The 14,685-nt window shown below is 44.7% G+C and overlaps 1 protein-coding gene across 26 annotated transcripts in view; it reads left to right on the forward strand.

Moving 5' to 3' along the window:
- The window catches only part of MAGI2 (membrane associated guanylate kinase, WW and PDZ domain containing 2), a 616,514-nt gene that overhangs the window by 569,585 nt on the left and 32,244 nt on the right, over positions 1 to 14,685 (forward strand). For 25 of the 26 annotated variants that reach the window (XM_053406400.1, XM_053406409.1, XM_053406406.1 and 22 more), the window contains 2 exons: positions 1,734 to 1,974; positions 4,014 to 4,157. In XM_053406400.1, coding sequence (XP_053262375.1) covers positions 1,734 to 1,974; positions 4,014 to 4,157 — 385 coding nt within the window. The remainder of the gene's footprint in view (positions 1 to 1,733; positions 1,975 to 4,013; positions 4,158 to 14,685) is intronic. The other variant, XM_053406403.1, reaches the window with a different exon arrangement.

The raw sequence follows: 14,685 nt of genomic DNA on the forward strand, positions 1-14,685 counted from the left end.
CAATTATATTTTGTCCTTGAATTAACTTTCGTCTTGTAAAATGTGACCTAATACATTATCATTATAGTCATTCACATCATTGATTTACCAATGTACCTCGTCCAAACCTTGACCCAACAGTAAATGACAGTTTCAAAGTTCCTACACGGTGTTATAAAAAGGACTAATTAGTTGTGGTTCAAGTACAATGCTCTGTATGTCATATTCATTTAACACTCCTACAAAATTAAGACTGCAATCCTAAACACACTTAACTGTAGAAGCAAGTTGCTTTGAATCAGTGGGGTTTACTTTTAAGTAATGTGCTGAAGACTGAGATGCTAATGATCCAAAATCTTTATAAGGTACTATAAGAAAGCTACTTTAGGTGCATCCAGTGGGAGCTTTTGATTGTTAACTTCTTATACTTTTTGGAGAGCAGACCTCCTGATGCCTTAGCACAAACTGCTTCTGAACATATTTTCCATTTCAAAAGATTGTAGGGTTCTGAAGGAACCCAGTGCACCAACTTTGCTGAAGCCAAGTAGGCTTGGCTCAGGATGGGAGGCCACCTTGTGCTCCTTGTGTATGCTGCCCTTGGGTTCCAGGACAGAAGAACAGTAAGGCATAAATGTCAAATAGAAATAAAGAAATGTTGCTACTACAAAGGATGAGGTTAGAGAAACACAGGGTCAGAATTCTGTAGGTGGGTGAAGCTAGTTGTTCAATTCTTTGGATCCTTGACATTGAGTAGAGAACAGCTCAGTTTCATGTGGCCTTTGAGCTAATGTCATCTGGGTGTCAAGAAGAGAGAAAAGGGGGGAAAGGGGTAGCTGAAAGAGTGGAGAACGGTGGGAGAAAGAGAGTGAAAGGCGTAGAGGGAGAGAGGGATGGCAGACTGGGGGTGACCCTACACAAAACATAGGCAAACTCGGCCCTCCAGCTGTTTTGGGACTACAACTCCTATCACCCCTAGCTAACAGGATGATGGGAGTTGTAGTCCCAAAACATATGGAGGGCCGAGTTTGCCTATGCCTGCCCTACACACTTTTGACTCTGACCTTTGAAGATGCATGTGAATTTTTATGCAGAGTTATTTTTAAAATATGGAATGGGAAACATTGCAATAAATGCCCACATTTATTTTATTTAATCTTCAGGGTAAAACTAGACAAACATTTACATTGCGCTTTCTGAAAATGAGTGTGCATGGGTCTTGTTCCTAAGGGAGTGGTGTCTAGCCACAAACCGGCTTCAAAAAATGAAGGTCCTGCCAGTCTGGACTGCGCTAGAGCACATATATTCCCCCGTAACAGCAGCCATTTGAGACAACGCACCTACAGCTACCATAGGACAATCAAAGAGGGAGAATAAGTATGTCCTCACCAGCAACCGCTAGGAGGCAGAGGATGGCACAGGCAGTGCAAAAAAAAATAAGTGCCGTTGCTGACTGCCCAGCTACCACCAGTCACATCTGTGTGGGGGCAACTAGACACTCAGCAGTTGCCTGCTTTCATTACATTGAGCAGCTCACAGTCTCCACTCACCATTTACCAACCGTGGGTATCATGCTTTTAACTATCCCCTTGATCTGGTATGGTCTCTCCTCATTTTCCACCCAATCCCGAATTCAGTTCAACTCATTTTGCAACCCAGAAGTACGCTTTTCATTTCTTGAAGCTACCCAGCTACCCAGTTTTCAGTTTAAATAATGCCTTACTAAGGTTCCAACGTAACAATTCTTTATTGCTTAGTTATAGGTCAGAGGTAAAAGCAAGGCAGGATGTGAAGCCCGACATCCGACAACCTCCCTTTACAGACTATAGGCAGCCTTCAACGGACTATAGGCAGCCTCCATTAGACTACAGACACCCTCCAGTTTTGGATTACCAGCAACCGCCACCTCTGGACTACCGACAGCCCCCGTTGATAGACTACAGGCAACATTCTCCTGACACCAGGCAATACCCTTTATCAGATTACAGGCAGCCCCAGGTATCTGTCTGTTTGTATCTATCGTTCTAATAACGTTTTTCCATTATACCATGCCCAAAGCTGTTCACGATGAAGTTTGATACTTCTGACTGTTGATATTTAACTAAAGTCCCAAACCGAGTGGTTTGCATGCAGGAAAAGAGAAGAGACACCATTCAGGGGTAGAGCATGGGCTTGGCGTGTAGAAGTTTCCCAGGCTCAATCCCTGACATGCCCACATAAACAAAGGCAATGGGAAAGGACTGTGCCAGAGACTCTGGAAAGCTGCTGCCAGTTTGAGTAGACAATACTGGACTAGTTGGACCAATGGTCTAATGAGTTAGTATAAGGCAGATGCACAGGATCAATTTAATTTTGAATGCATTGATAAGGGCAGTATCCAACTAACAAGGATTTCTACTTGTGCAATGGGCCTTCCCCCACTTTCCTCCCCTCCTCCCCAAATCTGCTGTGGAGGATTGGGGCAGGGGGAATCCTAAAACAGATTTTGCATTACTCAGTGCTACTTTGGTAGGGTTGCCATATTTCAGGACGATCAGTGGCACAGCAGAAGTTGTTGAGCTTTTGATCGCCAAAGAAGTTGTTGAGCTTATTTCGGGCAATTGTCATGAGGAGCCACCGGCCACTGAACTGCGCTCAGCTCCACAATCATCTTCCTCTTCCTCCTCCTGTCACTGCCACCAGCTGGGGGCTGCTTCTCCCCTCCTTCCCCTCCGCAGTAGCAGGAGGAGAAGGAGCCGGCCACTAGAGCTGTGCTACACTCAGCTCCATGCTTGGCCTACTTCGCCCCCTGATTGTTCTGAACATTGGGGAGGGCACCCCCAAACTGGAGGGACAGCAGAGCAGGGCCCCTAGGAGTTGGCACCTATGGTGTGGATAAGCCCCAAGTATTCCTTTGTGGGGAAGCATTCAGACAATCCTCCCTCACCCCATAGTCTAGGGAAGGCTTTCCTGCTTGGTTTTGCTAATTTTATAAAGTGGACCTGAAAGGAGGGGGAAGGAAATTTACAGAGAGAAAGAGAGATTATTAATGCATCATGTATAATTCAGATTGAGAGTGCCTTGGTGATTCAGAAGGGCAAGAAAACTTCTGTTTATGTATACATTTTCTAAAAAAAATTAAGAGAAGTGTTTAATACCCTCAAAATCTCTTCACAGCCTTATCTGCAATCCACAGTTGAAATACTTAGAGTTAAGCTGATTTGCATCCCAATCATATAAATATTTCCATGGAAGTATGTCCTATTTATTTCACTAGGATTACTTCCAGGTAAACATACTCCAGCCTCCTTGGTTTTCTTTCCACTGACCAATCTGCCTGGGACAGATCTTAAGGAGCCACCATAAAGCTATGGTTTGTGACACTGATTCACCTTAGGTATTGGCACACCCCATTCAAAATGCTTATCTGCTGATATAATGGCTGCATTCAGACATCTCCCCCAAAGCTGCAAAAACATAAAAAAACACCCATGTACCCAGATCAGATACTTACCAGATAACAACAGCCTGTGTGGAGAAATAAGTACACTCCTTTCTTCTTCAATACACATCGAAGGCTGAAAACACAACCACCAGATTTGCATGATTCTTCCCAGTAAAAACAAAACAAAAAAAAAGAACGAATGATAATTGGAATTGGGCCTTTTTGAGTACCAGCCTCCATGTGGACTACATGTATCACACATAATTTTAGATGCCTTTCACCACACGATAACTGCTGCCAACTAGTAAGTGTTTGAACCAGGCTGTAGCATCAAACATTAATACAGATGTTGGGAACATTTGGCCTTTACAGATATTGCCAAACTACAACTTCCACCATCCCAGGCCACTGGCCATGTTTGCTAAGGGTGATCGGAGTTAGAGTTCGGCAACATCTGGAGGGCCAAAGGTCCCCCATGCCTGCAGTAAATCAAGCTGAGTCACAAGTATTTTCATTTAATTTAGCTATGGGTTGAGAATTGTAGCCTCGATAAAGAAAATTGCTCTCCATTCATTGAAATGATTCATTTCCCCACTGTTCTTTGACCACACAGGACTTTGATTATTTTACTGTGGACATGGAGAAGGGAGCCAAAGGATTTGGATTCAGCATTCGAGGAGGAAGAGAGTACAAAATGGATCTCTATGTGTTGAGGTTGGCAGAAGATGGGCCAGCAATAAGAAACGGAAGAATGAGGGTAAGCTGGGTTGAAGAGGTGGGAGCTAGCAGAGGTACTTGAAAAGAACGGCACAGTCCAAACCCACAATCTTGCAGGATTAGAGAGTTTGGATTTGGCCGATCTTGGGCTGTCCCAGTTTAGCAGTGGCTCAGCCAGTCTAATGTAAGACAGTGTGAGTCCCCAAAAGGGGAAATTCTGGGGAAGGGGCAAGGAGAGACTTCCGAACCCCTTTCAGGTTTGTCATGTGACCAGAAACCTGGTGAAACATACACTGGTGGTATAAGTCATTGAATCAAGGAACCATAGAATTGTAGAGTTGGAAGGGACCCCAAGGTCCACAACCCCCTGCAATGCAGGAATCTCAGGTAGATCATGCATGACAGATGGCCATCCAACATCTGCTTAAAAACCTCCAAGGAAGGAGAGTCCACAGCCCTCCCAAGGGAGACTGTTCCACTGTCAAACTATTAGAAAGTTTTTCCTGCTGTTTAGTAACTTGAAGCCATTAAGTCATATTCACCCTGAATTGAGTTTTTACTAGGGGTGCACTATGGTGGCATTCTATACTACTACTACTACTAATAATAATAATAATAATAATTTTTTACTATTTATACCCTGTCCATCTGTCTGGGTTTCCCCAGCCACTCTGGGCAGTTTCCAACAAAATATTAAAATACAATAGTCCGTCAAACATTAAAAGCTTCCCTAAACAGGGCTGCCTTCAGGTGTCTTCTAAAAGTCTGGTAGTTGTTTTTCTCTTTGACATCTGGTAGGAGGGTGCTCCACAGGGCAGGTGCCACTACCAAGAAGGCCCTCTGCCTGGTTCCCTGTAATTTGGCTTCTCGCAGTGAGGGAACCGCCAGAAGGCTCTCGGCGCTGGACCTCAGTGTCCGGGCAGAATGATGGGGGTGGAGACGCTCCTTCAGGTATACTGGACCGAGGCCGTTTAGGGCTTTAAAGGTCAGCACCAACACAAATGTACTGGTTGTTCTGCAACTATCATTGAACAAAGTCAAACGTACTTTGAAGAAAGCATGTGGAGGGTCAGGATGTCAGGCTGCGATTTTGTGTACACTTACTTGAATATAACTCCCAGCCGGACTCAAAGCATGTAGGACTGTGCTGCATGAATGCTGCCCTGCAACTTTTTCTCTTAAGCCTCTCCCTCTCCAGAGTCTTGAGGTGGGACTTACACTATAGCTCCTCATCTGGGAGGGAGCCTCATTGACCTCAGTGGGCCTTTCTTCTGGTGAAACACGTCGTACAGTATAGGATTGCATTGTCAGAAAGTTAAAAAGATGCCTGTGCCTGATTACTCATGCATAGTAGTCCATGGAGCTCATCCAAATGTTCAGCGACTGCTCTTTCCTCTTGATGCAGGAAATAGCTTCTCTTAATGTAAAGTTATTTTTAGCTCTGGAAACCATAATTTTGCAGTGATTTCTATGCAACAAAGGGTTTTCTCGAGAATTAATCTATGAGACAGCACTCAGGGACTTGAGAAGGGCAATATTTAAATATTAACTACCAGCCTATGGAGTATTTTGTTTACTTTTTTATTGCAAAAGAGAAAACTATGTATTTGTTGTTGGGCTTTGTGTGAATGATCAGAAAGAGAGCTGAGAACTAAAAATAGATGCATTCATAACCATTCCAAAAGTGCTGTCTTTAAATAGGGAAGAAATAACACAAAGATAAACAAGTCTCTTCCATCATGCATTGTGGATTTGATGATTCCTGGATTTGTTTTGCAATTTCTTTCTGACAATATATAAGCATCTTATTGGAGGGAAACCTGACATATATTGCAGCTTTCATTCATGACATTCTGAATTGGGGGCAGGGAGGTACTCTTCCTAATTCTTCACTCACTCATGCTAGCTATAGTCCTCCTCCATTCTGAAGCCAACTAATTAAAGATTGGTTGAGGGAGTTTCTTTAGATTACAGCAATGTCACTGAATGTTATTTCCATGAGAAGGACAGAGGCATGAGTAACTCAGTCATCTTTGTATTATATACAGGCACAAGGACACACGTTACAGAAAGCTGCATGAAATCGTAGATGTAGGTGCTTCATAAGAATGTCTCTGTCTCCTGCAGACTTGAGCATGGGCCAGAATTGCCCATGCCTTCAAAGTATAGGTGGTGCTTGAGCTATTGAGGAACTAACTCTGGAGCTTTCCAAACACTTCACTGTAAATGAGTGCTTTGGGGAGTGTGTAGCCTTTTGCATCGCACAGTGAGAGTTTGTCATCATCAATAAAGCATTACCCAAAAGCATTCTACCCTGAGGTATCTGTGAGTCAGAGAAGGCTGCAGTTGGCTGGGATACTGGAGCTCATTCAGCAAACTCATGCGAGAGAGAAAAGCAGGTGAATAAAAAGAAACGGCAATCCCGCATTTAAGAGGATGTGCCTCTTTGGTGAGGCTCACTGGATGGGTCAATAGACTCAGTACAAACAAACGAACTAAGAATGATGGGTACACAAGACTGATGGAACTGAACTCATCAGAGATTAGAGAAGAGGTGTTCATTTATAGAAGAAACACTGGGAACTCCAAAGGGTAAAAAAACAATTGAAAGTGCAGCCGGGAACAGAAAGCAAACAGAATGCATTTGTATTCAACAAGTGCAACAGATCAAAGCCTCCTGGGTGACGAGAGCAAAATTACAGTACAATCTCATTTTCTAGTTGCCCCAGACATTCCGCTAATAAGATATTTGAGTAAACAGAACTCTTTACTTAGGTTACATTGATATAGAGATATTCAAGTCAACATACAGCCAATTCAAATTACCTGAAGGTGTTTTCTTTTCTGTAATCAATGTTTCTGATATGACGGTGCTCTAGTGGTTAAGAGCGGTAGACTCGTAATCTGGTGAACCGGGTTCGCGTCTCCGCTCCTTCACCTGCAGCTGCTGGGTGACCTTGGGCCAGTCACACTTCTCTGAAGTCTCTCAGCCCCACTTACCTCACAGAGTGTTTGTTGTGGGGGAGGAAGGGATGGGAGAATGTTAGCCACTTTGAGACTCCTTAAAGGGAGTGAAAGGCGGGATATCAAATCCAAACTCTTCTTCTTATTATTATTATTATTCTATTCAACATGTTTCTCTGCTGCTAAGGAGTCTCGCAGTCTCTGCCAATTCCTGAAATATGAGTGTCATATTTGAAAGCTTATCAGCTGCTAACTACCTTAGCCCTATGTGTCCAGTTTGCATACATCATGGGCTCTGTTCAGAGTTTCTAGAGAATGTGCAGAGGATGTGGGGCCAGCCAGCAGGCACAGTCTTACCCACCTTGCTCCATGTACCCATTGCAAACACTAGGCCCATCAGCCTACAAGGTCACTGGGTGACCTTGGGGCAAGTCACTTTCATCTCTCAACCTAACATGCCCCAACAAAGTTGTTGTGAAAATCTCCGAGGATAAGTACAGTGCCCTGATCATTTTGGAGACAGAGAAGTTTATATATAAATATATAATCATGAACTAGGAAGCCACTCGCAATTAAGATAGTTCCTGCCTGAAAATTGTGCATCGCCTGTGGTCTGAATCATACATTTAAGTTAATCTGCTTCTAATAAACCTCAAAACTCACGATCTATGTTTAACCATCCTTTGTTTTCTGAAGCAGACTCTGAAGGCATTTGAAGGACTTTATCCTAATTCCCTGCTTCATATATCGTTATCCAGTTTTAGCAAAACTGGCAATGGATGCTGACTGCTCTGATAATTCTTGAAACTAAATTGAGCACTAATGCCTTAGTTACACAGCACACAAAAGTGTGGCAAGGCACCAGTTTGCTAGCTTTCCACAAACACTAGTCCCAAGCAGGCTTGTATTGACAAAGAGACATAAATTGGCCAGATTTATTGTATACACAACAAAGAAATGCAAAATGAGTTCCTCTAGGATGCTAAATCTGTTTCAGCTGTGCAGTTGATGCTATCATAAATCAGAAGCAAATAGGTGATCCATTATACAGTATCTTTACACAAACTGAGGACAATCCACAGAATCTATTTCAGGAAAAATAAAAGGGAAGGAACAAGATTGCTGTTATATATGGTTGACTTGATTCTCCAGAACAACTCAGGTTGTCTTGTTAGAAATGTCTTTAGAATCTCATGGGTCAGAGGAAATCTTTAAGAGCAGCCACAAAAGAAAGGTCAGCTAATAATCTCAACTTTTAATGTAACTTTTTAAAAAAATGAAATTTCAAACAGAATTGTTTTTGAGACTGCATTATCTGCCGGAGTTATACACACTTCAGGCTCTGTACAGGGGATTAGCATGACCATTGGTAAATTATACATTGTTGTTGTTTAGTCATTTAGTCATGTCCGGCTCTTCATGACCTCATGGACCAGAGCACACCAGGCACTCCTGTCTTCCACTGCCTCCCGCAGTTTGGTCAAAAAATATACATTAGTGTTCTGGAATAAATTCTTTAAATTATAGCTCTCATCTAAGATGCTGCACAACATTCATGCTTTAAGGCTTCTTCCATTAGAATATCACAGGCAGTTGTAACCTTTTAATTTTTTTCAATTGTAATCTAGAAAACATTGCTGCCTCACATTAGGGGAGAGCAGCACACAGACTCTCAAAAAATTAGTGCAACATGCTTCATACCATAAAAATAAGGGGCATTGTAATTATATGCTATAGCTCTAAATATCCTACCTGGAGACTAGGCCTTTGCACCAATTTATGAAAACAGAACATGATTCCCAGTGAGACAAATGAGAAGCTCTTTGTGACAAAGAGCAAAGGCCTAGCAAGCAGAGAAAACAATGAGAGGTATCATTATGCCGCACAGCTGTATGGATGTCAGCTCTGCACACGTCCCTCTCCATCCCATGCACAGGAGCTGACTGGACTGGTGGCTGAATCTTCCTTCAACACTGGCAATGGGGTAGCATCGCCCACCAAAGGGCAGTTTAGGATATTTCTGGCAGGTCATGGGACACACAGCTCTAATCTCTCCAGCTAAGGGCAATGGCCAGTGGCCCAAGAGGAGCTTCCACAGCTCCCCACTCGATATCAGCCACCTGAAGTGACTGCCTCACTCTGCCCAATGGTAGGGCTGACCCTGCTCAGTAAGGGAAAAAAATGTCTGGGGGTTGGAAAAGACTTGGGGAAGGGAAGGTCGTGTGCAGATCTTGTCTGGGATCAGGAATTTAGGGGGTGTTGCCCTTGAAGACAATTCAGAAACTTCAGCTTTGCCGAATACAGCGGCCAGAATCCTGATTTGGATTCTGTTTAGAACTCAGTTTGTTTCTGGATTGAATTTAAGGTGCTCACGCCAGTGTTTAAACAACTTAGGCCCCAGATATCTGAAAGACCACTTCCTTGTGACTGGCTGGCTGAAGAGGAGTGGTGGGAGGCAGCAGCCAAGAAGCCCCCTAGGGATGCCTCAGAAGAGGAAGGCTTGGAGCCAGGGGAGTGGGGCACTGAGGACAGGTCAGAGGGAGGGAGGGGAGGAATAGCTGGAGGCTGGAAGATGCGAGCAGATGGGAGCAAGCAAGAAGAGCCAGGTGCAGAAAGCAAGGCAGGCTTTGCTGATGAAACGGGAAGAGAAGACAGCATCTGCCGAAGTCGCCCAGGAGCTTGCTGTTCCTACTGAACTGAGCAAAGAGGGCTTTGCATGTAGCAGAACAAAGGGCACAGAGTTTAAGTTTAGTTTAAGTTTTCAGCCGTAGTTTAAGGCTGCTAGGGAAACTTCGAGCTGAGGCATGGGTGGGGTCTTAGGAGGACGTAGAGGAACTGGCAACTGCTCAGTGGAAGCAAGTTTGGTTGGTAGGCAGTGCCGAGCTGTTAGCCGTGTTCCTAAATGAAGTATTATTGAACTTGTGTTGGTTAGGGATGCGATATTTCAAGAAGTGAAAATCTGGACACAAAAGTTGTTAGCTATTTTTTGGGATATTAGCCAAAAATTCAACACTTCCAATACCTCAGGAGGATACTGGTTAAATTTGGACAGCTGTATAAAAAAAGAACATCTAAAAATTAACTACGATAAAACCAAGGACACTGTATTTGGCAAGAGGACTACCAAATCCATGTGGACTCTAGACGGTCACACCCTTGAGCAAGTACCCAGATTTAAATATCTGGGATTACTTATTGATGGGAAGTCAGCATGGAAACCCCATCCAGAAGCAATTAAGCTAATATCTGGCTGTTCTGCTGGGCTGCTATATAGGCTCTTCCATTCAAAGGGTGGGCAGTTAATCAACCCAGTTATTAACCCATTGGCCTGATCTAGCAGGGCTTGTCCAACATTCTTATGACTTGCTTGAGGCCACCTAGTAAGTGAATGGCTAGAGCAAAAATTACCATATTTTTCGCCCCATAGGGCGCACCGGCCCATAAGGCGCACCTAGTTTTTTGGGGGGGAAATAAAGAAAAAAAATTATTTCCCCCCCCCCAGGTGCGGGGCTGGGGCAGGGGAAGCCCGAACTTCCCCCGACCCTAGCCCCCAGAACAGGCTGCTATCCGCAAGCCTGGGAGAGCTGCGCGAAGCCTGGGGCGTGCAGGCAGCTCTCCGCAAGCCGTGGGAAAAAGTCCTATAGGGCGAAAAATACGGTAAGCTGAGCTACACCAGCCACCAATGGCAGCAGCCTGTGCATTGGAACTGCTGTTACGAGGACTGCTTTAATGAGTTAACTTTCACCGAGAGAGGGGCTTTCAGCTCAGGAGAGAGGGAGCCCCATGCTGTGGGAGAACTTGCACAATGCAGGGCCCTTCCCAGGCTGCTTCTTTCTATCAGAAGGAAGGATGAAAAAAGTAATAAGATATTGAATATTTAATTTGGAAGCTACAATGCACGTATAAATAGGAGATGTCACTTTCCATAGGGTAATTAGTCTCTTTCAAGAGGTTTAATTATAAAATGCATTAAGGAGATGGCAGACAGCAGTGCCCTTTGTGCACAATCATCGGGGGCTGTTTTTACCATTAAATTTCCCCACTTAACGCAGGTTGAAAGCCCGCACATGCAATTACCTTCATTTCTGGTGCAGCAGGGAAGCGGCACACCTGTAATGAGGTTTTTTTTTGTTGGCGGAGGCCTGCTCATTCAAGAATGGCACAGCAGGCAACTTGCTTTAAGTTAGGCAACTGTAATTGCTTTGACACGTCATAAACCAACCGTGCACGTCGACTGAAAATATTTACTAACCTGCTAAGCACATCTAGTAACCTGCGTTCATCAAAAGGCCCGATTAATGCCTGTCTTTCCCACTGACCCCACCACAATTCAGCTCTTTCCTCAGTATTCCTTCGATTCCAATTCCTAGATCTTTATTCTGTTGCCGATTTTCCAGCCTTTCACAGGGAAGTTGGAAGCTGAGTCAGAGCCATGCTTCCTCTGGCTCATTACTGTCTGCCTGGCTGACCAAGGTTCATTCTCAGACCTCACTGGAGTTCCTGAGGAGTGAACCTTCCCTTCTCCAGGAATACTTCACACAATACGTTTCCTCACTGTAAAATGATTCATGCATGTACACAGAGCAAAACGTGTGGTGGGAAGAAAGTGAAGTGTTTCTCCCTCTCCCATAATACTAGAACCGGGTTATCCATTAATGAAGCTGCGGTTTCGAAGATTCAGGACAGACAAGATGGAGTTCCTCACACAGCGCATAGTTGACAATGAAATTTGCTCCCACAAGATGAAGCAATGGCCGCCGACTTGAATGGCTTTGAGAGAGGATTAGGCAAAGTCTTGGAGGATCAGGCTTTGCATGGCTACCAGCCATGATGTCTAGGTTCTACAACCACGGTTGGAGACAGTGTGCCTCTGAGCACCAGATGCTGGGAATCACAAGCGGAGAGGGTGCTGTTGCGCTCAGGTCCATCTTCTGGGCTTCCCAGAGGCATCTCGTTGGCCATTGTGAGAACAGGATGCTGGACTGAGTGGTCTTTTGGTCTGATCCAGCAGCCTGGTTCTTCTAAAGGCAGCCTCCACAAACCGTGCAGCTGTACAAAGACATTGCAGGATTTTTCTGGGCCCCTCTAAAATTTATTTATTAGATTTGTATACTGCTCTTCATCTGAAGATCAAAGATCACAACATAAAAATACAAAGTGAAAACACAAAAGACATAAAAAAGCAAAACAAACCAAGAACCCCACTCCCACATACATACCCCAAAGGTCATGGAATGTTACCGTATTTTTCACCCTATAGGACGCACTTTTCCCCCTCCAAAAATGAAGGGGAAATCTGTGTGCATCCTATGGGGCAAATGCAGACTTTCGCTGAAGCTTGGAGAGCGAAAGGGGTCGGTGCGCACCGACCCTTCTCGCTCTCCAGGCTTCAGGAAGCTATCCGCTAGCCGTGGGAGACCCAGCTCTCCCACGGCTAGCGGAGAGCTTGCCGGCACCCAGAAGCTTGGGGCGCGCTGAGCTCAGCACGCCCCAAGCTTTGGGCTTCGCGCAGCACTCCGCTAGCCGTGGGAGAGCCGCGCGACTTCACACAGCTCTCCCACGGCTTGCGGAAAGCAGCCTGTTCTGGGGGCTGGGGTCAGGGGAAGCTCGGGCTTCCCCTGCCCTAACTCCGCACCTGGGGGGGAAATAATTTTTTTTCTTTATTTCCCCCCAAAAAACCTAGGTGCGTCCTATGGGCCGGTGCGTCCTATGGGGCGAAAAATACGGTAATCAGCCAAAGGCCTGCTTGAATGAAAAATGTATTTGCCTGGCACCTAAATACATGAAATGAAGGCGCCAGCTGAGCCTCCCTGAGGAGAGTATTCCACAAACCGGGAGCCACTGGTCTATTCTCATGTTGCCACCCTCTAGACCACGGGTGTCAAACACAAGGCCCGCGGGCCGAATCCGGCCCAGCAGACCTCGTCATGTGGCCCGTGTAGCTGCCGCCGGCCGCCAGCCTTCACCTTTTATTCTCACTTCTTTTTTTTTGACACAAGAAAGCCGCCTCTTCAGCGCATGCGCGGCAGCCTGCAAGCCAGAGAATGTCTGCCCTCTAGCGGCGCCTGCTGTTCTACACAGGAAACCTCCACTTTACATGCATTCAGGAAACCTCCACTTGTTTTTATATTGAGCGCATATTGAGTCCTATAGATACAACCGGCCCTTTGAGGGTGACCAAACTGCTGATGCGGCCCCCGATGAATTTGAGTTTGACACCCCTGCTCTAGACCTCTCATAGAAGAGATGCCTCAGAGGATTATCACAGGGTCTGAGTCAGTTCCAATGGGCAGAGGCATTCTTTGAGGTATTGCAGTCCTAAGTTGTTTAAGGCTTTATAGGTCAAAGCCAGCACTTTGAACTGGGTCCAGAAACTAATTGGCAGCCAGTGCAGTTGGGCCAGGATGGGTGTAATATGCTCAAATCCCAATGAGCAACCTGGCCACCGAATTCTGCACCAGGCCAACTAGTCTTCCTCGCCCCTTGCCACCAAAAGAAATGCTTCCCCTTGCATCTCATGTAGTGCCATCCAGAATCCTAAGGACAAAGCAATCAGAAAGGCAGTTCTGCTGGATCAATATAGATACGCTTATCTGGGGGAACCTGACGTGTCAAAGAAAATAATAGAGCTATTTATTGGGAGAAATATAGTGGGAAGTTTATTAATGATTTACCTGCTAAATAGAGGGTTAAAAGAAAAAAGTACATACAAATGTTGCATACATCTGAGTCTCTTTATTTTAATGGTTTTTAAAAGCTTTACAATTTTATTTGTAATTAACCTATCAATAAAAACGTCACTTAGATGCTCCCTAGGAATATTATCTCCTCATTATTGTCACAAAACAGGCCGCTCAATTTCATAGCTCAGTTGTTCTAGAGCCTGGCTGGAGAATCTGAATTAATCTGAACTGAAATGACTTTTTCTTTAAAGCAACACACTCTCCTGCTTTCATAAATATAAAAGAAAAGAGTAATTAAGATGCAACTTACAATGGATCATAAATGCAAACGAAGTTTTTGTGTGGGGGTGTGACACGAACACTGTGTTCTGATGAAAGCCTGCATTTTATTTTTGGGGTGTGCCAACATCAAGCAGCTAGGTACATTAATGACTTGGCAAGGCATCTCCCGCTGTGCTCTTCTCTTCTCTTGCAACTCCACCCCAAATATCATCGCAGATCCTTGGCTCCCAGCCCCCTTGCCACCCAAGCCTTCCCTTTCCTGAATATTCCTCCCTGAAACAACACACATTTCCCCCGCTTCCTAATAAATATTCCATGCATATGCAATGTAAAAGATACAGCCAAACATTAGGCAGGTTTGTACAACAATTTAGAGGTTATTATAGCAGTTTAATGTCCTCTACTCTCCATCTTAATGGATTGTCCCAGAATGAGCCATAGATAGCTCGTGCTGAGGGAACAACACTGTCCTTTCCAGTGTGCAGAATAAACACGTACTGTACCATAATGTGTCAAAATCATCTTTGCTCTTTGTGTTCCTTAGCACTCTTAAGTTGCTGGGTTAGTTTCTCTGTAAGATTCTTCCACAATCTATTCAACCATGCTTCTATAGAGTCAAGGTAGTAACTGTTTTCCATT

Source organism: Podarcis raffonei, chromosome 10 (genome assembly GCF_027172205.1).
Source record: "Podarcis raffonei isolate rPodRaf1 chromosome 10, rPodRaf1.pri, whole genome shotgun sequence".
Taxonomy (NCBI): Eukaryota; Metazoa; Chordata; class Lepidosauria; order Squamata; family Lacertidae; genus Podarcis; species Podarcis raffonei.